General features: G+C 49.5%; 1 protein-coding gene and 1 long non-coding RNA gene across 2 annotated transcripts in view; both read left to right on the top strand.

The window, feature by feature from the left end:
- LOC138283639 (cyclic nucleotide-binding domain-containing protein 2-like) overlaps positions 1-9,699 on the top strand; it is a 54,169-nt gene extending 44,470 nt beyond the window's left edge. The window contains exon 4 of the mRNA XM_069221577.1: positions 9,544-9,699. Within this exon, the coding sequence (XP_069077678.1) occupies positions 9,544-9,699 (156 nt within the window). The remainder of the gene's footprint in view (positions 1-9,543) is intronic.
- Positions 9,700-13,129: 3,430 nt separating this feature from the next.
- LOC138283477 (uncharacterized) overlaps positions 13,130-25,860 on the top strand; it is a 111,355-nt gene continuing 98,624 nt past the window's right edge. The window contains exon 1 of the long non-coding RNA XR_011201262.1: positions 13,130-13,308. This is a non-coding gene — a long non-coding RNA (uncharacterized lncRNA). The remainder of the gene's footprint in view (positions 13,309-25,860) is intronic.

The following is a 25,860-nucleotide window of genomic DNA, read 5'->3' as shown; positions in this document are numbered from 1 at the left end:
TTTGGAGTGGAAAATCTCCGCAACGGGCCGCAGAAGAAGAGATACGTGGAAAAATGGTGTGTGCGTTGATTTCTCCTCTGCACACACAGACTTGCGTTGTTATTTTTCACGCGGGGAAGTCATGCGTAGTTTTCCGGCGCACGGACAGTCTCTTTCGGTGGGTCGCGGGATTACCAGATGTCCCGGGGTCTGTGCGTGGATTCTTCGGCTTGTTTTCCGGCTGCGCGTCATTCCGCGAGGCTGTGCGTCGAAGTTTCGATCTCACGGCAGGCGTCGCATCGATTTCCCCTCTGGAAGTCGGGCGGCTTTGTCCTTGCGAGGTCGTGCGTCAAAGTTCCGGTCGCCCCGAAGGCGTTGCGTCGATCAGCGTCGGTGTGCGGCGTTTTTCTCGCCGCGGAGCAAGTTGTGCGTCAAAATTTTCGGCGCACGAAGAGTCCAAATGAAAAAGATAAGTCTTTTTGGTCCTGAGACTTCAGGGAACAGGAGGCAAGCTCTATCCAAGCCCTTGGAGAGCACTTTTACAGCCAGACAAGAGTTCAGGAAGGCAGCAGGCTAACAGCAAGGCAGCAGTCCTTTGTAGAAAGCAGACAGGTGAGTGCTTTGAGCAGCCAGGCAGTTCTTCTTGGCAGGATGTAGTTTCTGGTTCAGGTTTCTTCTCCAGCAAGTGTCTGATGAGGTAAGGCAGAGGCCCTGTTTTATACTAAATTGTGCCTTTGAAGTGGGGGTGACTTCAAAGAGGGGCTAAGAAATGCACCAGGTCCCCTTTCAGTTCAATCCTGTCTACCAGGGTCCCAGTAGGGGGTGTGGCAGTCCTTTGTGTGAGGGCAGGCCCTCCACCCTCCCAGCCAAGGAAGACCCATTCAAAATGCAGATGTATGCAAGTGAGGCTGAGTACCCTGTGTTTGTGGTGTGTCTGAGTGAATGTATAAGGAGCTGTCAACTAAACCTAGCCAGACGTGGATTGAAAGGCACAGAAAGAGGAAATGTTCACTTTCTGAAAGTGGCATTTCTAGAATAGTAATAATAAATCCGAATTCACCAGTCAGCAGGATTTTGTATTGCCATTCTGGCCATACTAAATATGACCTTCCTGCTCCTTTCAGATCAGCAGCTGCCACTTCAACAAAGTATGAGGGCAGCCCCAATGTTAGCCTATGAAGGGAGCAGGCCTCACAGTAGTGTAAAAACGAATTTAGGAGTTTTACACTACCAGGACATATAACTACACAGGTACATGTCCTGCCTTTTACCCACACAGCACCCTGCTCTAGGGGTTACCTAGGGCACACATTAGGGGTGACTTATATGTAGAAAAAGGGGAGTTCTAGGCTTGGCAAGTACTTTTAAATGCCAAGTCGAAGTGGCAGTGAAACTGCACACACAGGCCTTGCAATGGCAGGCCTGAGACAAGGTTAAGGGGCTACTGAAGTGGGTGGCACAACCAGTGCTGCAGGCCCACTAGTAGCATTTAATCTACAGGCCCTAGGCACATATAGTGCACTCTACTAGGGACTTATAAGTAAATTAAATAGCCAATCATGGATAAACCAATCAATAGTACAATGTACACAGAGAGCATATGCACTTTAGCACTGGTTAGCAGTGGTAAAGTCCCCAGAGGTCAAAAGCCAACAACAACAGGTCAGAAAAAATAGGAGGAAGGAGGCAAAAAGTTTGGGGATGACCCTGTCAAAAAGCCAGGTCCAACATGACCCCCTACCAGCCTAAAGCCAGGGGAGAACAATCACTATCCTGATGTACTTCCCTGTTTGAGGTGACAGAACAAGGACCCAGGCCCACAACAGCAGGGGCATGCTCCAGTTCTTCGCCTTCCTGACTCCAATTGGGTCCCTCTGTCCACACTCTCAGGGCCCACTAAGCCAACCCATGGGGAACCTTTCTCCTTACCTGCGCATACCATCTGTGCAGCACCTAACCTTATGTTGCCCACAGATGTATCCCAGGAGCAGGATAGTACCACCAGGACCAACACAGTGGTGTTGCCCACTCCACCCTCGGGGTGTGACTCTTGTCCCCTCCCCAGGGATAACTCTGTCCACCTGGACAGCAAGCCACAGTGGTTATTGACAGCTGTCAGGGATGAGAGCCAGGCCCCAGGCCTCTCAAAGCTCTCCCACCACTGTGGCTGTGGAGAGTGGGGGACGGTAGCCACAGGTGCTAAGCACCCTTTAACCACTCTCCCTTCCACCAGGTCAGGGATGACAGCCTGAACCTGGTCCTCCCCTCTGGGGCTCCGTACCCTCCCTCCTGGAGCGGTACCCCCAGAGTCCAACATGGTCAGGGTGCTTATAGAAGCCGCCCTGCACCATTCCTCCACAAGTGCAGGACTGTTAACCTGCAACTGGCCCTCCAACCTGGGGTCTGTACCTTCAGGTTGGACTAGGGCCCGGGGTGAGGCTTCCCTCCCCCTGCCCTCCCTTCTGGGGTCTAGCACCCTCCAACTGGGAGTGGCCTCCTCAGAAGACAACATGGTAGGGGCACTGTTATCAGTAGCCCCTCCCTCCAAGTCCGGGAAGGACACCCTGAACCTGGACTCCCAGCCCCGGGTCTGTACCCTCAGACTGGATCAATGCCTGGCAAACCAGGACTTTCTGGGGGGCACACCTACCCCCCACCAGGTCAGAGTTTAACCTCTGCACCTGACCATCCAACCCAGAGTCACCACCCTGAGGTTGAACAATTGCCTGACATCCCAGGACTTTCTGGGGGGCACACCTACCCCCCACCAGGTCAGAGTTTAACCTCTGAACCTGGCCATCCAACCCAGAGTCAACACCCTGATGTTGGACAATTGCCTGGCACACCAGGACTTCCTGGGAGGCAAACCTACCTCCCACCAGGTCAGAGTTTAACCTCTGAACCTGGCTATCCAACCCAGAGTCACCACCCTGAGGTTGGACAATTGCCTGGCACACCAGGACTTTCTGGGAGGCACACCTACTCCCCGCCAGGTCAGAGTTTAACCTCTGAACCTGGCTATCCAACCGAGAGTCACCACCCTGAGGTTGGACAATTGCCTGGCACACCAGGACTTTCTGGGGAGCACACTCACCCCCCACAAGGGACACACCATCCCCAAGGGCCACACAAGAGTCTGGTTGGCGCAGGTCTCCCAACCTCTGCCCATCCGGCAGGGTCTGGATCTCCCCCAAACCAGAAACGGTTTCACCTGGGTCATTCCTGGGGGGCTCTGCTTTCACAGCTGACCCCTGACTCTCCAGGATCTCCACTGGGGTACGCAACCCCCTCTCAACCCTCTGTCTGGACTTCTGCACCCCCTCACTAGGAGTGGTACTGCCAGACACCAGAACTGCTGGGATGCTGGCTACAGTCACCCCCCCCCAAGTTCTTCTGACACTGCGGGGCCTCCCTCAACAGGTGGCCCTATGGTACAGGCTAGGCTTCCCTCCTGGCATTCCCTCATGGAACCCTCTAGGACCTAGGACACTACAATCCTCTCCCACCTCACTTGGTTGGGAAACACCTAGACCACTCCCTTCAGGAGCACCTCCAAATGCCTCTTCAGACTCTCTGGTATTCATCCAGAAGTCTGTCTCCATTGTAAGCTCCCTGGGGTCAGAGAACTCACACTCCACCTGGTGTTGGCGTAGCTCTGGAAAATAAGGACCAGACATATGCTCTCCAGCAATTACATCACTCTGCCCTTCACATGTATTAACCACAGTACCCTTCACCCAACTATCCAGTGACTCAGCCTTGAAAAAGCACTCTACATCACCCTCCTGAGACTGGTGAGACAGTATCTGACTGTCCCTGACACTCAACACATACTCTTCTGGGATGTCTCCACACTCTATATCCAGGACGTCCACCGGGGGGAACTCTTTTCTCTGTCACTCTCTGCTAGAGCCAGTAAAGTGTCCCTCCCCCCAGTAGGAATATGACTCCCTGTGCCAGTTCCCGAATCCTTCTCAGGGACCCTGTGCATAACGGGAACTACCTCATACTCTTAAACCGCCTGGGGTGTGTCAACTCCCTTCTTCAAGTTGGGCACCACATCTCTGGGCTTGTGCCCTTCTTCAGCAGTACTGGATGCAAGATTTTTGCTGCTACCATCTGAACTGGACTCAGTCCTTCCGGCTTCCAGTTTCAGCTCTTCACAGCTCAGCTCTTGAGCTGCAATCCTTTCTTCCTCCAGGGCTAAGGCTCTTGCTGCCTCAGCCCTTTCAATAAAGTCATCTAGCTGCTCCAGATACCGCTCTCGAGCTAGGAGATATTCATCTTTCATTGGTTCTCTTTCCTCATCTGAGTAGTCTTCCTCCTCATCTGAGCAGTCCTCCTCCTCATCTGAGGAGGACTTAGCCATTTGGTTTTTTGCTGCTTCTTCCTCTGCCCATCTTTCTTCCCCCCAGGTTATGTAGGTATCTAGCAGTTCCATCTTAGTAGATCTCCTTGATATAGGAAGGCCCCATTTTCTGCAAAGCCTCCTTAGGTCAGCCTTAGTGAGGGATTCAGTACGCACAAAGAATGACACACGGTAGATATCCATTCTCAATCTGATAAGGTATCACAGGCAAAAACCAAAATCCAAAGTCCAAAATATCAATAATATATCCAGGAGGACATCAGAGAACCAAAAGCAAAAAGATGAAAAATCAAGTTGACCTTCAACTGTGGGTAGGTAGTGAAATACTTAGCTACTGTATGTCACTGCACAAACACAAGTCCTATCCTCACCGCTGATCACCAATGTTAGAAATGGGGTTTTTGGTTGGCAGCCAGGGTACCCTCTGTCCAAGCAAGAACCCTCACTCTAGTCAGGGTAAGTCACACACAATTCAAAATTATCCCGTGCCCACCCTCTGGTAGCTTGGCACGAGCAGTCAGGCGTAACTTAGAAGGCAATGTGTAAAGTATTTGTGCAGCAAATCATACAATACCATAATATAGCACCACAAAAATACACCACACAGTGTTTAGAAAAATATATAATATTTATCTGGGTATTTGCAGGTCAAAACGATCAAAGATGCAATATGAATTTGTAAAGATATCACTAAAAAGTGATATAAAGGGCCTGATTCTGACCCTGGCGGCCGGTGACCGCCAGGGTCACCGGCCACGGGAGCACCGCCGACATGCTGGCGGTGCTCCGAAGGGCATTCTGACCGCGGCGGTTCAGCCGCGGTCAGAAAGGGTAAACCGGCGGTCACCCGCCGATTTACCGCTGCCCTTCTGAATCCTCCATGGCGGCGGAGCGCGCTCCGCCGCCATGGGGATTCAGACACCCCCTACCGCCATCCTGTTCATGGCGGGAAACCCGCCATGAACAGGATGGCGGTAGGGGGTGCTGCGGGGCCCCTGGGGGCCCCTGCAGTGCCCATGCCAATGGCATGGGCACTGCAGGGGCCCCCATAAGAGGGCCCCGCAAAGTATTTCAGTGTCTGCTATGCAGACACTGAAATACGCGACGGGTGCCACTGCACCCGTCGCACCTTCCCACTACGCCGGCTCAATTCTGAGCCGGCGTCCTCGTGGGAAGGTTGATTTGCCCTGGGCTGGCGGGCGGCCTTTTGGCGGCCGCCCGATAGCCCAGGGCAAATCTCAGAATCACCGCAGCGGTCTTTCGACCGCGGTGCGGTGTTCTGACGGGGTTACTTTGGCGGGCGGCCTCCGCCGCCCGCCAAAGTAAGAATGACCCCCAAAGTGTCTTAAGTCTTTAAAAAGCATACAAAGTCTCTTTCAAGCACAAAGTACCTGGTTTGGAGTGGAAAATCTTCGCAATGGCCGCAGAAGAAGAGATATGTGGAAAAATGGTGTGTGCGTCGATTTCTCCTCTGCACACACGGAATTGCGTTGTTATTTTTCACGTGGGGAAGTCGTGCGTAGTTTTCCGGCGCGCGGACAGTCTCTTTCTGTGGGTCGCGGGATTACCAGATGTCCCGGGGTCTGTGCGTGGATTCTTCGGCTTGTTTTCCGGCTGCGCGTCATTCCGCGAGGCTGTGCGTCGAAGTTTCGATCTCACGGCAGGCGTCGCGTCGATTTCCCCTCTGGAAGTCGGGCGGCGTTGTCCTTGCGAAGTCGTGCGACGAAGTTCCGGTCGCCCCGAAGGCGTCGCGTCGATCAGCGTCAGTGTGCGGCGTTTTTCTCACCGCGGGGCAAGCTGTGCATCGAAAGTTTCGGCGCACGAAGAGTCCAAATGAAAAAGAGAAGTCTTTTTGGTCCTGAGACTTCAGGGAACAGGAGGCAAGCTCTATCCAAGCCCTTGGAGAGCACTTTTACAGCCAGACAAGAGTTCAGCAAGGCAGCAGGCCAACAGCAAGGCAGCAGTCCTTTGTAGAAAGCAGACAGGTGAGTCCTTTGAGCAGCCAGGCAGTTCTTCTTGGCAGGATGTAGTTTCTGGTTCAGGTTTCTTCTCCAGCAAGTGTCTGATGAGGTGGGGCAGAGGCCCGGTTTTATACTAAATTGTGCCTTTGAAGTGGGGGTGACTTCAAAGAGGGGCTAAGAAATGCACCAGGTCCCCTTTCAGTTCAATCATGTCTGCTAGGGTCCCAGTAGGGGGTGTGGCAGTCCTTTGTGTGAGGGCAGGCCCTCCACCCACCCAGCCCAGGAAGACCCATTCAAAATGCAGATGTATGCAAGTGAGGCTGAGTACCCTGTGTTTGTGGTGTGTCTGAGTGAATGCACAAGGAGCTGTCAACTAAACCTAGCCAGACGTGGATTGAAAGGCACAGAAAGATTTAAGTGCAAAGAAATGTTCACTTTCTGAAAGTGGCATTTCTAGAATAGTAATAATAAATCCGACTTCACCAGTCAGCAGGATTTTGCATTACCATTCTGGCCATACTAAATATGACCTTCCTGCTCCTTTCAGATCAGCAGCTGCCACTTCAACAATGTATGAGAGCAGCCCCAATGTTAGCCTACGAAGGGAGCAGGCCTCACAGTAGTGTAAAAACGAATTTAGGAGTTTTACACTACCAGGACATATAACTACACAGGTACATGTCCTGCCTTTTACTCACACAGCACCCTGCTCTAGGGGTTACCTAGGGCACACATTAGGGGTGACTTATATGTAGAAAAAGGGGAGTTCTAGGCTTGGCAAGTACTTTTAAATGCCAAGTCGAAGTGGCAGTGAAACTGCACACACAGGCCTTGCAATGGCAGGCCTGAGACAAGGTTAAGGGGCTACTGAAGTGGGTGGCACAACCAGTGCTGCAGGCCCACTAGTAGCATTTAATCTACAGGCCCTAGGCACATATAGTGCACTCTACTAGGGACTTATAAGTAAATTAAATAGCCAATCATGGATAAACCAATCAATAGTACAATTTACACAGAGAGCATATGCACTTTAGCACTGGTTAGCAGTGGTAAAGTGCTCAGAGGTCAAAAGCCAACAACAACAGGTCAGAAAAAATAGGAAGAAGGAGGCACAAAGTTTGGCGATGACCCTGTCAAAAAGCCAGGTCCAACAGTAATCAACAATCTTTTTGTGTTTCACCGAATGGTTAAGACCTTTAGTGTTGCTAGAGATCACTTTTAGGACGGCCATGCAGGAGCTTTAGGATGGCATGATGACTAGTGCGGTGAGGAGAGGATAAGAATAACTGGTTGTATGTAAGAAACCTGTATCCTGGTGAAAGATGTAAAAGAAAGAGCATTGTGTCTCTCCCGAAGAGAGGAGAAAACATGTTCTTATTTTAAAGGGAAAGTCTCAGTGTGTAAACTGAACATGTAAGCAAGCATACATAACTGATAAGACTTAATGGTAGTATAAGGTTAAAGTTGAGGTATGCAATATGTTTGTTATAGCTTGGCATGAGAGCCTGTTTATGGGCCAAGGTGCATGCAGCCGTTATTTGGTCTCAATTAAGGTGATTGAGTCCATATGCCTCTGGTGTCCCAGGGCTGACCTATGATGACTTTGTAAAGTGAGCACCAAGGTTCCCTTCAGCAGTTGACTTTCAGGATAGTGATGCGAGTTTTACAAGATTTATTCAGGGACAATGGTGTAGGGGTTAAAGACTCCAAACTCAGTAAATCACAAAATAAAGCTTAATAAAACGATTGTTCAGCCAGTGCTGTGTCCACATATGAAGAAGGCATTTAAGAAGAAGGTCTGTAATCTACACCCACCACAATACCATACAAATGCTCTGTTAGGGATACAGGAATTTCTGAATCATTGCAGGAAAATTAGGCAGGCAATATATAACAGAGATCGATTAATTTGGCTTTCGCCTATGCAAGGTCCATCTTTCAGTTTTCCCTTACTAAACTGTGCCTTTTTCTAATTGTAACCCACTTCAATGTCAGAAATTAAGGGAAGTACCGGGCCGTTTACCTCATCGGTGGTTGTGTAAGCAGACTCCCTCTTTCAGACACACCACACCAGTGCTCGCCAACCCCAGTCTTCTTGTCTTCTCCTGAGAGCTCTTCCGGTTGTGATCAGGAAAAGTCACACTCTTAGAACTGACACACACAAGCCCAAGCGAACCCCTCCCCACCGAAATGAGATGAGAGCCCTCAGTCCCCGGCATGCTTTTTATAAACAGGGCAGTCAGGGACATGCACAGTATGGGCTGGGACACAGGCTCTCACTTCTGATCTCTCGGGGCCAATCTACACCAGGTGCTCCACTATGTAGATGCAGCCTGTGATTTCGTGGTTGGTCTTATCTCTGGGCAGCTCTTCAGTCAGGTAGCTGCTACTGGGTTCGCCTTCGGGCAAACTCATTCTGCAGAGACACCCCCTGCACTCCTGTGTCAGAAACATGGCAGGCGGACTCCTCATCCAAGACAGACTCTCATCTCCTCCAGCAGTTAGTTCCCTCTTCACCTGACTACGAACCTAGCTGTCAGAGACAGAAGCTCTGGATCTCAGACGATGCCTCCACTGTGGGGTGTCACCTTGTACTGGTCAGTGAGAAGTCCTAGATCAATGACTGGTGGTTCCAGCCTCATTTTTATATCATCCTGTAGACAGAGTTTGTGTATTCCTTGTCACGGTTCTGGGACTGGTTTGTGATGTATCAATCTCCCCACAGGCCCGCCACTCTCTCGTTGTCTTCCAGTGTCAGAGGGATTAGGAGTGGAGCTGTGAGTGTTTTACTTACAAAAAAGCAAAATCATGGGCAGAAAGGAAAGAGACACATTATCAACCATGTCAACCTTTTTTTAGTAACTCCTCCAGGAACTCCAGGAATAAACTGTCGGAATCCAGCGGAGATTCTACCAGGGACCTTTCTCCACCGTCTGTACAGGATGATTAAAGAAATGCTATCAGTGGATTATTTCCAGAATTTACCAGTTAATGCAGAAACAGAGGATGTTTCATTACCACAGAACTCTAAATCCTGCCCTATGACATAAAGAGGGATATTTAATTTGTTAAACCTGGTTCAAGTTGGAGAAAATTCCACTAGGCACATCCTTCTCACTGGTCGGCATAAATCTGAGGTAAATAAGAACAGTGTGCAAATACTTAAGATAATAGATGGCGATCTATGAATGAAACTGCTATTTAATTTCCTGCTTTCCCCTCTCCATCGTTTAGGAAGTTGCTCTGATGAAGGGTTCACGTAGAAATGCCACAGTTGTCTGCATGGAGGACACAGAACTGCTGGCTGTAGATAAAGAAGACTTTTTTGCCAATAAATTAGATGTGGAGCAGGCAAAAGAATTGAAGTACCGTTATGACTTCTTCAGGTAATTCCTATGTTTCCTATAATGTAACTTTACCCAGTTAGAGCTGCTTTGAGTGCCATAATGTCATAGAGGAGTTATATAGTGCAGAAGTGCTATTGTGCCAAAGTTGTACTATCTTAGTTAATGATGTGCAGCGAGACATCTAACGAATTGATGACCATATCCAGCCTGCCTTTAATGAAGAAATGCTATAAAACTGTACTTTTGTTCCTTTCAGGTACCTAACTATGTCACTTGTATTAAGCTTTGTAGCAACAGATCATGAGAGGAGGGCACTGCATGTGACATGAAATGATTTTTTTTATTCCATAGAGGGAAAATTTAGAGGAAATTGCAAGGATTAAAATACACAAATCGCCTTGTAAACAGGTGGCAGAAATACTAGTAACAAATGTTAAGTAAAATTAGTTGTCTTGATTTGGGAAACAGACTTATGGTTGTGCCCGCTGACAGACGTAGACACTTTTCAGTCCGGATGCTGCAGAACCTTAGCATAAGGTGACACTTTTGTCGTCACTACTTGTGTTTCTATTTTGGTCTAAAGGACTCATGATAAACGTAATGAATAGAGTTTTGTTACCTTTTGTCAGGACATTTTAGGCACAACATAAAGACCAGCATGGCCTCGACCATTTGCACCCAGGTGGTATAGTTTCTGTGAAAGACCTAATCCAAGATGGCCATTTCCAATGATCTTTTAGATCTCTTTTCCCAATCTTTGATGGCTGTTTCAGTTCCTGTTCTGTCACTTCTTATTCATCCATCCACATTTCCTGTTTGCTTCATTATATAAGAAGCCTGTGGCCTTTGGTTAGTGTCTTGAAAATGCTCCAGTAGTTTTTTAAAATCACATTCTTCACTCATTCAGTCTGTATTTTGTACCAGCATTTATGTGTGATTTTTTAACGGGATTTAACCAGCTTTAAATGTCACTTGCATTAGACCCCTTCCTCCTCAAGGTAATTGTGTGGTTGGGTGTCTCATCTTCAATATTTTCGTCCCTTCAGTTCTGATAGCTCCATTGGGGTTATCGGCTTTCATTTGCTTTTTCCTCCAATCAGTGGCCAATCTTTGGACACACGTACCGCCTACAGGTAAAATAATAGTACAAGTGGGTAAGTGGCTCCAATAAGACGTTGCACTTTCTTCTGGCAAACAGGGTGCACCTGATGTGCACCACGGTTGGATCCGACATTTTACATCTACTTAGCAATCATGAATACAGGTTCCAAATGTTACAAGAAAGAAAAGAGTATAAAAATGAAAATATCTGTGTGTACTACTGCTGGGATATCCTTGACCAACAAGCATTCAATATTCTTGATTCAAGTTTTCTAGTTAACAATTGGTTTAAACTATATTCAGCTGTGGCACAGGGAGTTTCGTACATTGGACTGTATATGGTGAGAAGAATGACTATTATACCTAAAAATAAACCTGACATCATCAAGCAACATTAGGCACCATTAAAAGGTGATGACATCAAAAAAATGATGCAAACAGAAACTACATTGTTAAAGAAAGGGTTCAATGACTCATTCTTTTCAATCAGGAATAGTTCATGGCCCTCTGCCAAATGCTACAATCATCATACTTTTGGAAAAAAAATAAACAGAAACCCAAAGATACTTGCTAACCACAGACCTATCTCTAACCTCTCTTTTTCTCTGCAAGATCCTAGAAAAAGATGCAGTGAGACAGTTTCAAGAGTATCAGATCCCGAATATCTCCTCCATGACCAGTAGTCTAGTTCTAGATCTACAGTGGATACTGAAAGAGCCACAGGAAACACAAGGGAGGAGTTCCTCAATTCAATGGAGAAAACTGTTATAATATATCCTAACCTGCCTGTTGCGTAGGATATTGTTGCCTACGTACTTTTGTCAGGTAGCCCAAAAACCGGGAGCATTACTATATCATGGGTTTAGTGCTTTCTCTCCAACCATAGTCAAAAATTGGGTTTAGTTTTGGAGCAGCACAATTCTCCAGATACTCAGTATTTTGTAGAGTCCACAGGACTCATCCCACTCATGCCTGTACGCATCTACGTTTGCCATCTGGTAGAGCTTCTTGAGTAGTATCAAGCAAACTGTCAAATATACTCTGATGATGCTTAAATTCATTTCCAGCTATGCAGTAACCCAAATAATTCCACCAACCTCACTTCATGGATGACGTGTAACTTCCTCTTCATGCACCAAGACTGATCTCATTGTTACTATCCCACTACAGTTTGATTTGCCTTAAAGTCTTGGGACCCCCTCCACTACCCCATAAATTTGGAAATGGGAATACATTTTCAGTTTTTATAGTTTAAAGTTATTTAATTATAATTTTCTTTTACCATAAAAATTAGATACAACAATACAAAATTAACCAAGACCAGGCTCACAGCTTGGACCTCCCCTTCCCTTTAACACTCTCAGCCAGATCACACTTATAAAGAAGACGCTTCTCTCGCACTTCCTATATATCCCACAGAACGTCTGGCTTCACATTCCAAATGCTTGGTTCACTGAAATTGCAGCGCAGTTTAGTTCCTTTATCTGGAAGGGTAAGCCCCTGCATATCACATTCACTAAATGTTGTGTCTCTGTCTACGATGGGGGTATGGGTGCAGTGGATGTCCAGCTATGCTACTGGGCATCCCAGCCTTTGGTTATCAGTGATTTGATGACCAGGGGCTGGACTGACCTGGCTTACCAACTGAACTGGCCTGTCTTGGCCTCGACAGGGTGATGCATTACCCTTATGGCAGGTCAGTCCCCCTTTCTGTCCCAGAAATTACTAGGATTGTCTTCCTGGTGTGGAGGGCTGCCAACAGATTTCTCGGCTGGGATAAGAAACTGACCAAACAGAGGGCCTGATTTAGGTCTTGGCAGAGCGACATACATAAGAAGAGGGAGGCAAACCATTGAATGAGAAGCTATTAAAAAGAGTGACAATAAAGCCAACCAAAAGCAAGAAATGGTCAGGTTCTAAGCCCACTGTATGTTTTTGGCGTGGTCCTTAAGAGATCTTTCGGAAACAGGTAGCTAAAACTGCCTGTGGGTGAAACATACAAAGTAACAACCATTGGCAGAGGCAAAAGGTCTCTTCTTTGGGCCCTTTTGACGTTGCCAATAGCTTTTAAAAATTAAGTACAGCATCCCGATGCTGTGCAGCATGAGTTCACTTTATAAAAAAGGCCCGTCCCCCACATTGGGAAGACTTGGGGAACACACATTGTGCACACCTACAAAATGATGTGGCCCATTCAGCCTGGCAAATAAAAAGAAAAATAATGAAACGTGAAAGCATTTTTTTAAGTGGGTGGGGGAAATAATACAGGTGGGGAGGAGGGGCGCAGAAGCAACATCTGGAGGTGGTGACTGAAGCAACAGAGCAGTATGGAAAAAATATCGATGGCACCAATGGCGGGAGGCAACATGGAGCGTGCAAAGGAGCAAACAGGCGAGAGAAAGAGCAACGTGGAGCACAAAGTACATGCGAGAAAAGCAAACGGGCGTGAGAGAGAGAAAGAGAGCATTTGGAGTTGTGAGGGCATAATTGCACACTGGTTAGAAAACAGCGAGGGGTGCGCATCAAAGAGTGCGGTGGTGGAGAAACACAGGTAAGAGAGCAGCACGGAGAGAGGCAGAAAAGCACACTATAGGCGCTGGAAAACATAAAAACCTAAACCTAAAATAGTTTAAAGACAAAGTGACCACTCTATAAACAGAGGTGATGTGTTCATAACACAAAAAGAAGAAGGAAAGACCCACACGTGCTGAGGAATATTAGAGGCAAGCAAATGGGAGTGACATAGAAGCTAACTGATGGTAAGCAGTGGGCGGGTTCTAAATCCAATGTAAGCTAAGACAAGACGTATCGCAACAGCTGTTTCATACTAATAGGCAAGATTTAAGAACATGGATTACTGATTAGAAAGTGGCTAAAGGAAAACAATATGGCTATAAAGAAAGACGTTACATGCACCACACACTTTGGGCCACTAGATGGAGCCCATAAACCCTATGTTGTAGAAGGTTATTGAGAATAAGTATCATATCAAGGTTTTTGTAACTTTATGAGGATTTTGGGGAGCTTTTGCAAAATGTGTAGGCTAGTTCACAACAGTGCTGATTTTGCATTTGCGGTTTGTTTGCAAAACACAAAATTACTATGCCCTAGAGCTTCAGGTTAGTCATCAGAGGTGGGGATCCCATCATACTACTGGCCTTCCTTAGTGTTTTTCAGCATTTGAACCTTTGATATTTGACATCTGGTTCGGGCTGCTGCCTATTATTAAGACATCAAGGCACATAAGGTTGCAACGGGGAACGTCTGCACCAAGGTTCTGTAAGGGCCCTATGGCAACCCATTGAACCATAACATTGGAAAACTGCAGGACCAGGGTTCGTTGACCAAATCCTAGACCTCTGCTCCTTACAGGTCCACCATTTCTGGAAGCAAACCCTGTGATAGACAAAGTGGGCTCCTACCTGAATGACTACACAGATGTGGCCTCTTCACGGGAAAATTCCTTTATTGAGTTTCAACAGCCGATATAAACAAGGGCAGAAACCCACCCTCCAACAGGTAAAGAAACAACGGAGTAAAACAGCCCATGGCCAATATCCCCCCCAACCCCTCACCTACCCTCCCTCTCCCCAAGGTGCCTCAGTGACCCACAAACCTGGGAGAATGCGTTCAATACTATTATGTCCCACTATCCCTCGTTGCTCTGTGGACTGTCGCCTCCTGTGAGACCTGTAGGTATTTAAGGCAAGTCAGCTCTCGGAATTCCCCAGCAAGTAAAGTCAGAAAAGGGTGCCACAGTTCTCTATATGAGTGGTCCCGCGCCTGCAGAGTAAGAGAAGTCCGTTCCATCTCCAGAATCTGCCATAGCCGATGCATCCAGCCCAGCTGAGGGGGAACTTGTGGGGAGCCTAGTGTGTTAAGATGCTCTGGAGTGCAGCGCCTAGTGCGAGGCTAATCTGGCGTGCTTCAGTGATTTGAGTGGAAATGTCAAGGGGTTTGGTAGGCCCAGAATGATGTAGGCCGGGAATCTCAGAAGTTGTGTGGTCATGTGACAGTCAATGTCATCTAGGATGCCCCCCCAGTATGTGGCCAACTTTGGACATTCCCAGAGGATATGTGTCAGCGCACCTGGGTCCCCACAACCCCTTCAACACAGAGGTGAGTGCGAAATATCACTCCTTTGGAGCCGAGCCGGAGTGAGGTACCACTTTGTGGCTATTTTCACTGCAGTATCAGTGGCTGCCGTACTTCGTGCCGTGTGTCTGGCCTTATAGTAGATCCTCTCCCACTCCGTGGGTGTCAATTGTCTCCCCAGTTCTGTCCCCCATCTCTTCTGGCTTGGGATTCTAGGCTGCTGGCCTGCGTTCTGTATCAAATCATACAGTTCCAGGATTACGTATTTATCTGTTGCCTTAGTCAGTAACCATCTCTCTAACTTCAGAAGGGGTTGAGCTGCTCCCTCACGCATCATGGGGTTCATTTTTTTTTTTTTATAATTTTTTTTATTGGTTTTACATAGCAGATAACAGTACAAGCGTTGGTCCGAAATACTACTGGATCACATTTATCTGAATTTATTTTTCGTTTAAACAGCCAAACCCCCCCATTTACACACTTAACTAACCATATAACACTTACAATATTATTGTTTTCTGCTGCATTGCACATAATGTTGGGCTTGAGCTGGTTATCGGAGAGGCTCCCCCTATGGTTGCTATGGGACAGCTACTGTTTATGATCGCTCCCCAGTGGGGACTTGAGGTGTACATTCTTGCGCTCGTTATCAGTAGGCAGTGGGAGTACCTGGTGTGCCCTGTGTTTTTACTATTTCTCCTATGTCGGTGTGCACATAAGGGTTGACCCCTTTTTAGGAGTGTGGGGGTAAGCTCTTCATCACGGTGTGCTTGTCTTAGTCATAACCTTTACTGTTACGACTGGTTATGTTCCAGTGAGTGTGGTTTAAGTGGTGTAGGGGCCCCATCATGGAGGTTTGTCGTCATTTTTCGCTTCGAGTTTGGATACCAGTGTTTCCCAGGTGTTGCACCCCGTGTGTGTCTCACCTTCTTGTGTCAGTTTTATGAGCACCTGGTGTTCTGTGCGGGCCCACTTCAGTGTGAGGGTATGCCAGGATTTCTGGTCCGGGGCGTTAGGTGCTTTCCAGTGCATTGCTATCAGCCTTTTATACATCACATAGGCTAGGTCTACAAATTTGTGTAGGTGTCTCTGTTTTTTTGCCCTTGTCCTCATTCCCAGTAAGCAAGATCTGGGGTCCGCTTCCAGCACTACTCCCGTCCAGTCTGATAGTAGCTCCACTACCCTATTCCATTCTGTTTGCACCCGGGGGCATTCCCAGACCATGTGGTAAAAGTGGGCAGCTGATTCCGTGCATCTAGGGCATGTCGGTGCTGTGTCGGGGAACATGCGTTTCAGTCTGGGCGGTGACAGATACGTTTGGTGTATGTAGTTGAACTGGGTATACCGGAATCTTGGGTTCCTCGATATCCCCCGGGCGTGACTCATTACTTTCGGCCAGTCTTCTTGAGGTATCGGGACGGGTAGAACAATATTCCACCTCTCCCTGGCTTTTTCTAGGTAGGGTTTTGAAGATTTGCTTAGTATTTTGTATAGCCTAGAGATTGCTTTTGTTTGGGCATCATCCTGTAGTATGTGGTGTATTGTGGGGGACGTCTCTGGTTCTAGGGCTCCTGTTCCCCAAGTTTTTTTAATTGCGTGGCATATAGTGTGATACGATAAAAATTGACCAGGGTTCACATCCGTAAGGGCTTGGATGGCCTCAAATGGCATTAGTTTACCATCTTCAAAACAGTCACCCACCAACCGTATTCCCGCCTCTGACCACACTCGAGACGAGTGCAACGTTGGTGTCTGTTGATCTAGGAGATACTCCAGTGGGACATACGGGGTGTATGGGACCGCCCCATGCCCTTTCTGGACATACCTCACCCAGCATGTATGTGCCACAGCCAGTAGTGGGTTGGTGGATTCATTTTTGGGGTATTTATTTGCCAGCCATGTTAACATGTGAGCTCCTTTTATCTGATTCTGCATCCATACAGACTCAGCAGCCGACGGTCTGTGGAGCCATAACTGCAGCCACTGTAGTTGCGCTGCTGCGGAATAAAGCTCGAAGTTAGGGGCCCCCAGTCCGCCCATGTCCACCGGTAGCTGCAATGTAGATAGTGCCACCCGTGCTCTGCTAACCCCCCATATGAGCTGCAGCAGCGTTGTATTTAGGTTACTAAAAAAGCTGCATGGAAGGATGATTGGCAGTGCCGCAAAGTAATATAGTAGCCTAGGCAGAATCAGCATGTTTGCAATCGCTACCCTGCCCGGTGGGGAGAGCGGTAGTTTGTTCCAGAAGCGTAAGGATCCTTTCATGGAGGCTAGTGCTCTCCCCAGGTTGCCATCTCTGAGGTCTTCCGTGCTGTGGTATATGTGAACCCCCAGATATTTAAATGTTTCAAAGCACCATTTCAGGTGCCCACATGGTGCCACCTCCTGCCTTACTGGTGGCCATCTTGACAGTGGGAACACACACGATTTGTCCCAGTTTACTGCTAGGCCAGATATCCTACCGAACTCCGCTAGGAGTGCCATAATAGAGGATAACGACTCCGTGCCCTTCCGGGTATATATAAGAGCATCGTCTGCATATAGCGAGATTGCGTGGTATGTTCCGTTCCTGATTATTCCCCATTTATCTGCCATGGAGCGCACTTTGGCTGCTAGTGGCTCCATTGCGATCGCAAATATTAGCGGGGAGAGAGGGCAGCCCTGTCTCGTGCCTTTTGATACGGGAAAACTGTCAGAGATCACTGCACCCGTTTTCACTTTGGCTTGCGGGTTGGAGTATAGTGTACGGACCCAGCGCACATAGTTAGGACCTATTCCCATCTGTCTCATTGTAGTCAAGAGGAAATCCCACTCCAGCGTATCGAACGCCTTTTCAATATCTAATGACATCACCATTTCATTATATGCTTCAGGGGGGGTATCCCCTATTACACTCAAGAGTCTTCGGATATTTAAAAAAGTGTTTCTCTTCGGGATGAAGCCGTTCTGGTCTTCATGGATTAGGGTATGAATGATGGGAGCGAGTCTATTGGCCAGTATTTTACCCAATATCTTACAGTCTAAGTTCAGAAGTGAGAGTGGTCTATAGGATTTGACGTCCGTGGGGTCGCGGCCTGGTTTAGGGAGTACCACTATCATGGCATCCGTCTGGGAAGGGGGCAGGAATTCAGTGGTCCAGGCTTCCTCGAACACCTTCAGTAGTTGGGGTTTCAAGCGGGGCGAGAATGTGGAGTAATACTCTATTGGGAGGCCGTCTATTCCGGGCGATTTATTCCTGGGCATCTGTGATAGAGCTAGGTCTATTTCCCCCGCTGTGAGGGGTGCTTCTAGTGTGTCCCTGTCTACTTGGGATAATTGCGGTAGAGGGGAGCCCCCTAAGAAAGACTCAAATTGTGTGGCTGTGCACGAGGTGCACTTGGTGTATAAATTCTTGTAGTAGTCCCTGAATTTTTCATTTATCTCTACCTGTGTGGTGGCCATGGTGTGGGCATCCACACGGATGGCTCCAATGGGAGAATGCTGTCTATCCTCACGGAGTAACCAAGCCAGCATTCTGCCCGACCTTTCGCCCTCCGTTTGCAAGCGCATTAAGTGATAGTTATAGTCGTGACACCGAAGTCTGCTGTCTGCTTCGTTATATTTTATACGGGTTGCTTTTAATGTTGTGTAGGGGGTTTCCCCCCGAGCAGTTGCTATTTCCGCCGATCTTAGATCCTTTTCAATTTTATTAATTTCCGTGTGAAGTGTGCGCCTTACTCCCGAGCTTGTATTGATGCACTGCCCTCTGATCACTGCTTTATGTGCGTCCCATTCCACGGCCCGTGAGTTTGCAGTTAGATCGTTTGTTTCCCAGTACTGTCGTAGTGTGGTGTTTAACGTGTCCACAAAAGCCGAGTCTTGAAGCGCATCTACTTGTAATCGCCAGTTTGGGATCTCCCGTGGACTCCTGCCCCAGCCTAGTGATATTCTCAACAGTGAGTGGTCTGAAAGTGTTTTCGCTAGGTATTCCGTTCCAGTTACTAAGGCGACTATGTCCTGGGTGCCCCACATCATATCTATTCTAGTATGTGTTCTATGAGGGGCTGAGTAGAATGAATATTCCCTTTGGAGGGGGTGTCTTGTGCGCCATATGTCATAAAGCCTCAGGTCGCCCGCCCAGTGTTGCAGTGGGGTTATGATGTTTCTCCTTGCTACTGCGCTCGCTTGAGCGCTGAATCTGTCCATAGTGGTGTCTAGTATACTATTGAAATCCCTGCCCCAAACTGCCGGAGCTGATGGGTTTGTTAGTAATGCCGGTGTGAGGGTGCCCAAAAATCCAGCTGTGCCACCATTTGGAGCGTATATACCAATTATTGAAAGTTGTCTACCGTCTAGCTGGCCCTCCATTACCACAAATCTACCTCCTGGGTCTACTCTATGTGCTGTTTGGTAAAATGGGACTCTACCTGCAATCCATATCAATACTCCCCGTGCGAACGCGGAGTATGTTGTGCCTACCAGTTGTCCGCCCCATTTCGCACGGAGCTCCTGCAAGTCTGGTTCCAGTAAGTGTGTCTCTTGGAGGATAGCGATGTGTGTTCCCAGTCGCTTGAGGCGTGCATGGATGCAAGCTCTTTTATTTCTTGTGCCCATACCCCTCACATTCCATGTCATTATGTCGTATTGATTACTGTTGCGGTTATTTTGTGGTGTCATGAGAGAGCGTGGGGTGGGTCTGCTTCTGTGTCTCAGTCTTGCTCGTTGGTCTTCCGATGGGTTGCCCCTCCGATTGTGCCATTGAGTATGTTTGCCTATCCCAGCAGTGCTTGCATATTTGTGATGGATCTATGGTGTTTGTTTCTATTAATTTACTACTACCCTCCCCCCCAACTAATCCCCTCACACTCTTATCTACTAATATGAAACTACTTAACTCGTATATATATAAAAAAAACCTGTATCCTGCTGGATAACCATGGTGGTGTTTTCATGACGGTCTAATGTGGCTCATTTGTGGGGCTCACATCGGACCGTAGACTTTGTCTGCTAATGCTGGTGGGCACCCCCGGAGTGTGTGTCACCCCCGGTCCCCTCCCCACGCCCAACCACCACCCAGCCCGCAGCCCCGCCAAGCAAGGATGAGTTTATGCAAAAGAAACACATTTGTTGAATAGGATGCTGCTTCTCCGGGGATCCGCTTCGCGCCTAGGACCTCCGGAACGTCCGGCCACATCTCCCCAGAGTAACAGAACAAAGATGGTGTCTTTGGGAGTGGTCAAAGATCATCCGCCGCTCTGGGGGTGACCCTCGGCCCTTTTGAGTCATCTATTATAGTAGAAGCAGAGCTGGTTGTGTCCGAGTCCGAGTTGATCTCAGGTAGTTCCCTGATTACTTCAAAGTTGTTTTGTGTCAGCAGGGGGGGTTCTTTCAAGACTTTTGCTCTTTCTTCCGCTACCTGTTGGGCAGACGACTGAACCCTAGTACGCCTTTTGGATCGTTTCCTTGATGTCGAGGTCAACCATACTTCTCCCCCCTCCGCTTCGTCGGTCATGCGCGCCAGGCCTTTGGCATGTGACCACGTCCAAGCGTCTTCCGGGGAGTTCAATATGTGGGTGCGCTCATCTGCTATCACTCTCAGCTTGGCAGGAAAGAGTAATGCATATTTAATGTTGATTTCACGCAGGCGTCGTTTGACCTTGATGTATGAGTTGCGTTTTCTTTGCACCTCTTGGGTGAAATCTGGGTATGCATTGATGGTTGCTTCCTCATAGTTGAATGGGCCTTTGTTGTGGAATTGTTGTAGAATTGCATCACGGTCCCGGAAGTTTAAGAATCTGGCGATCAATGGTCTGGGTGGTTGCCCAGGGAGCGGGGGTCTGCCCGGGATTCTGTGCAGCCTTTCCACAGTGAATAACTTAGATGGGGCCCCGCCTAGCACCTCTTTGATTAGCCATTGTTCTAGGGATATTTCCATGCTTTGTTGTTGCATATTTTCGGGAAACCCCAGAAAGCGAATGTTATTCCGGCGCGTTCTACTCTCAGCTTCTTCCGTTCGTTTCCATAGCGCCTTCAATTCCGCATCCATGCGTTGAATCTATTTTTGGTTATCCTGGGTCGTGGGAGATAGCTCGGTCAGTCCCTCCTCCACTGTTTTGACTCTTTCCGATAGTTTGCGGTGATCCACTCGAAGTAGGTTCAGGTCTTGCGATACCGCATCTATTCTACCTTCCAGGGAGGTTTTAGTGTCCATTATCGCTTGTAGTACCCTCTCCAATTGCATGGATTGTGACGCAAGTGTGCTCTCCAACGTTTGTAGAGTCGGATTTGGCTGTTGGTCGGTGGCCGCTGGGCTTTGCGTGGTTCGATCTTGATTCTTGGCTGATTTCAGCCTGCCCGCCATCGTGTACGCCCGGTGGGGGGCGCCGCGGGTCACAGCAAGGCACCCCTCGGTGTTGAATTGCGGCAGGCTCCCCCCCACTCGAAGTAGGTTCAGGTCTTGCGATACCGCATCTATTCTACCTTCCAGGGAGGTTTTAGTGTCCATTATCGCTTGTAGTACCCTCTCCAATTGCATGGATTGTGACGCAAGTGTGCTCTCCAACGTTTGTAGAGTCGGATTTGGCTGTTGGTCGGTGGCCGCTGGGCTTTGCGTGGTTCGATCTTGATTCTTGGCTGATTTCAGCCTGCCCGCCATCGTGTACGCCCGGTGGGGGGCGCCGCGGGTCACAGCAAGGCACCCCTCGGTGTTGAATTGCGGCAGGCTCCCCCCCCCTTTTGTCCCTCTTCGCCTGCTCAGATTATGGTTCCTTGTCGCCAGGTCTCGTGGCAGGGGGCAGGCTTTAGTTGGACCTAGTTTGCTAGCCTGGTGTTCATGGCCTTCCCCTGTTGACTTTCAGGGTGCTCGGGGGGGCGTCCGGTCTCAGTTGCCCCCGGTGCAGGGGGGAGGAGTCTGGTCCAGACTGGCTGGAGGCTAATTATGGCAGCCTTTGTTCTTATAGTGCCCTAGTCCGTTCCCGCCGGTCCCCCCGCGCCAGCGCACATCCAAGGCGGGTCCGGCGCCAGGTGGGGCGCCCCGCTGGGGGGTTGTGGGAGCAGGGGGGGAAGGGGAAGGGAGAGGGGAGGCGCGGGCCCAGCCTCTCCGCCCCACCCACGGTTGGTAGGCCACAGCAAATTTTTCCCAAGCCCCCTCTTATTGTCGCACCCCGTTATGCAGGACAGTCCGTCAGCCTGGAGGGGAGCAGGTCTTTAGGCGTCTGCGTCCGTCTCAGACAGGCAATTCTGCCCATACAGATATAGCGCCTCCGCAGTGGCCGCGTCCCCCACGGGTCTAGGCAGCGAGGGGAGCACCCTGGGGGCGTCCTGAAGGATATTTGTAGCAGATCCGGGATGGAGCGCTCGCACTAGGCGTCCATCCTGGTCGCCATCTTGGCTCTCCATCATGGGGTTCATCACACAGTGCCATATCTGGAACTAACGCATTCTCTCGGTCTCAGGCAGTGAATGTGCCTTCCTTAAGCTATCAAAGGACATTATGCCCTCTCCGTCGAATAGGTGTCCAACAGAGCAAAATTGTGGAGTGGACCAGAACCTGTAGGATCCCTGACTCTGGTCCGGCTTGAACTCAGGGTTCCGCACTATGGGGGTCAGAAGGGACGGAAAGGTGGTAAGCGCCTTAGTGCGGGCCACTTGGTCCCATGCCTTCATTGTTGCTCCGGTGACGGGGAGGAGTATAGACCCCATGGCCTATGACAGCGCTGGAGGAAAGGAATCTTCCACATGGTGGTCCCTGTGACTGCTCTATCCATGTAGAGCCATCGCTTATCGGACTCTGGCCGGGACCACTCGTAGAAGTATCAGAGTTGGGCTGCCCTATAATATTGCTGAAGGTCAGGAATACCCAGTCTGCCTTTCCGCGCGTGTTGACAGGATAGGTATCTGGTCATTCTGTGCCACCCGCCAGCCCAAATAAAGTGGCTAATACCACGCTGTAGCGTATGGAGGGCTCCAGGTGGGGGTTCTGCCGGAAGCGCCTGAAAGGGGAATAGAGCCCTAGGCAGGACAAGCATTTTTATGGCCACTATTCTGCCCAGCCATGAGATGGGATGTGCTCTCCACTGGGCCAGGTCTCGTCTGACACTAAAGGAGGAGCTGATAATTCAAATGTGAGGACTCCACAACGATCTTAGCTATCTGAATGCCTAAGCATGGGATGGATTCCGGTTGCCATTGAAATGGATACCACTGGGACAACAGTTCCACTGTGTCCTTCGGGAGCATGAGGCTAAGAGCTTGTGATTTTGAGAGGTTCATCCTAAAACCAGAAACCTCCACAAAGGCCTCCACCTCCTTCAAGAAAGCCGGCAGGGCCCTCAGTGGGTCATCCAAGGCCACCACCACATCATCCACATAAAGTGCTATTACGTGTTCTTCCCCGCCAAAAGTAGCCCCCTTGATCTCTGGGTCATCCCTTACGCACTGCGCAAAGGGCTCCATATAAAGGGCGAACTGCAGGGGGGGGAAAGCGGGCACCACTGCCAGGTGCCCCGGCCTACCGGGAATGAGGCAGATGCTGTCCCGTTGACGGTGACTGTGGCCTTTGGGTGACTTTACACACTAGCAATCCCTGCACGGAACCTGGGCCCCAGCCTGAAGTGCTCCAAGGTTGCCTGTAGATGTGGCCAGTGGACCCGATCAAGTGCCTTTTCAGCATCAATGCTGAGCAGCATCTGTTCTCTCCCCGAGCGCTGAGCTTTGTCTATGATATGCATGATCCGTTTGATGTTGTCCCTGCACTGTCTGAGTGGGATAAAGCCCGCCTGGTCCGGGTCCACCGTCCGGGCATCAGCAGATTCAGGCGGGAAGCCAGGATGCCCATGAGCAGTTTGATGTCTACATTTAGTGAGATGGGTCTATAAGACAAGCAAAGTGCGGGGTCTTTCCCTGGTTTTGGGATGATCACGATGGATGCATCTAGCATGGTTGGTGGAATTGTCTCCGGACCAGAGATAACACTAAAAGGGCGCGTCAGTATCGGGGCAAGCTTGCTGCAAAAGGTTTTTATAGAACAGGCCTGGGAAGCCGTCTGTTCCCGGAGACTTCAGGGCGTCCAGCCTGGCTATTGCTGATATAACCTCCTCTATTCGTAAAGGAGCCTCAAGCGGGGTTGCCTCGTCAGCTGAGAGTTGTGTCGTGTGAGCGCCATTGAGATATTGCCGAGTGGCATCAATGTAGGACCTATGGGGAGTGTACAGGTCCCAGTAGAAATCTTGGAATGCCGCGGCTATCTGCATGTCACCCACTGCCTCCGTTCCGTTCCCAGACCTCACTGTCTCCACCAGCGCGGATAGCCTCTGGGCGCGGAGTCTGTTGGCCAAGAGGCACCCGTACCTGTTCCCCCCACGTAAAAGGAATGGCGTAGCCGAAGTGCTGCGTATTCTGCCCTATCGATGTCTAGGCTTGCTAACTGTGTCCTGGCCGCATTCAGCTTCCCCCAGACCCTCGTGGCCCCGGTACATTTGTGAATACTCTGTAGTTCCGTCACCTCCAGTTGTAACTGGGCCCTCTTCTCTCTTCAAGCCTTTGTCTGCGGATGAGATGGCCATGAACTCGCCCCTCACAACTGCCTTCATTGTTTCCCACAGAAGGGAGATCGAGGTGTCTGGGGTGCCATTAAAGTCTAAAAAGTTGGAGATAGCGTCCGTATCTGAGCCACCACTTCAGGCCTCGACAAGAGAGTGGTCCTGAACCTCCAAGGCCGATGGGCCCTGGGGCGGTCTGTAATAGTCAGTGTAAGGGAAACAGCTGCATGATCCGACAAGCCGTATGGCACTATGTATATCTCCTTCAGACTCTGTTGGACGTCTCTAATACCCAAGAAAAGGTCAATGCGGGTATAGGTTTTATGAGCATGGGAGTAGAAGGTGTAGTCCCTGGTTGTGGCGTGTCTGTTTCTCCAAAGGTCGCACAAGCCTAGCTCCTCCAATGTCTGTAGTCCCCTTGGTGACAAAGCTCCTGCCCCCGTATCTAGAAGCCGACGTGTCCCAGTCGTTGTTGGGGACAATATTAAAGTCGCCCCCAATGAGTACCTGTCTAACCTGTGCAGTCATGACCTCACCCGGTGCTCAACGTATGAACTCTTCGCGTTTCTCATTAGGTGCGTAAATGGAGGCCACGATAACCAGAGAGTCGCCTATGTGTACCCAGAAGGCCAGTATCCGGCCCTGTATATCCGACACTTTGTCTGCCACCTTCCCCTGGATTGATCGTGTCACAAAGTGTCATTCCCGCTACCTTGTTCTCTTGTGAGGAGAAGTGTTGTATTGGGAAGGCCCATGATCATAATCTATGGTGTTCTGCAGGATGTAATTCGGTCTCCTGCAAGAGACACAAGTCCGCTCTGGTATTGTCCAGGTAGGAAAGGACGGCCCTATGCTTGGTTGGGTTATTCAGCCCTTTAACATTGAGTATTATTACTTTGAATATGCTTGGGGTTGTGCAGTCGCTGAGTCACGTGCCCGTAGACGTCTACACCTTCTCTGTGTCCCTCTCCCCTGGAGTGGCTAAAGCATTTGTGGTCCACTTCATCCCCATTGAGCTTCATATGCCTGGGTGTACGCTTCAGGGCACCTTCCCCTGAAAAAAAACCTTAAACAACAATCTTAACAGCCCCGTCAGGGGGAGCCGGAACATCCGGCGTAGTCCAGAAAGATGTTCCATAGTCTGGAAGAAAAGCACCCCAGTAACCATTCCACCATCGAGTGTCCCCCCATCTCCCTTAGCCACCACCCCCCTGGTCTGTTTATAGATGTCTGCAGGCCCCTCATTTCACCCCCAACAGGCGTCGCTTAGTCCCTGGCGAGGGTCACCAGGACTGCCCTTCGCTCTGACGCTATTGTCTCTGGGTCTGGCTTGGTGCTCCTCAGTGGGACAGTCTGCCACGGATGCGCTTCCGGCACCCATGGTCGGGTCTCGATGAGTGAAGGTGATCCTATGAGGGTAGCTACAATTGCAGCAAAGTACAGGCTTCTTGCAGTGCAGTTGGTGGAGTTTGCCGTCCCAGCAGAAGATC

Source organism: Pleurodeles waltl, chromosome 3_1 (assembly GCF_031143425.1).
Source record: "Pleurodeles waltl isolate 20211129_DDA chromosome 3_1, aPleWal1.hap1.20221129, whole genome shotgun sequence".
Lineage (NCBI taxonomy): Eukaryota > Metazoa > Chordata > Amphibia > Caudata > Salamandridae > Pleurodeles > Pleurodeles waltl.
The sequence above is the reverse complement of the archived record's forward strand: the minus strand, read 5'-3'. Positions and strand labels throughout refer to the sequence as shown.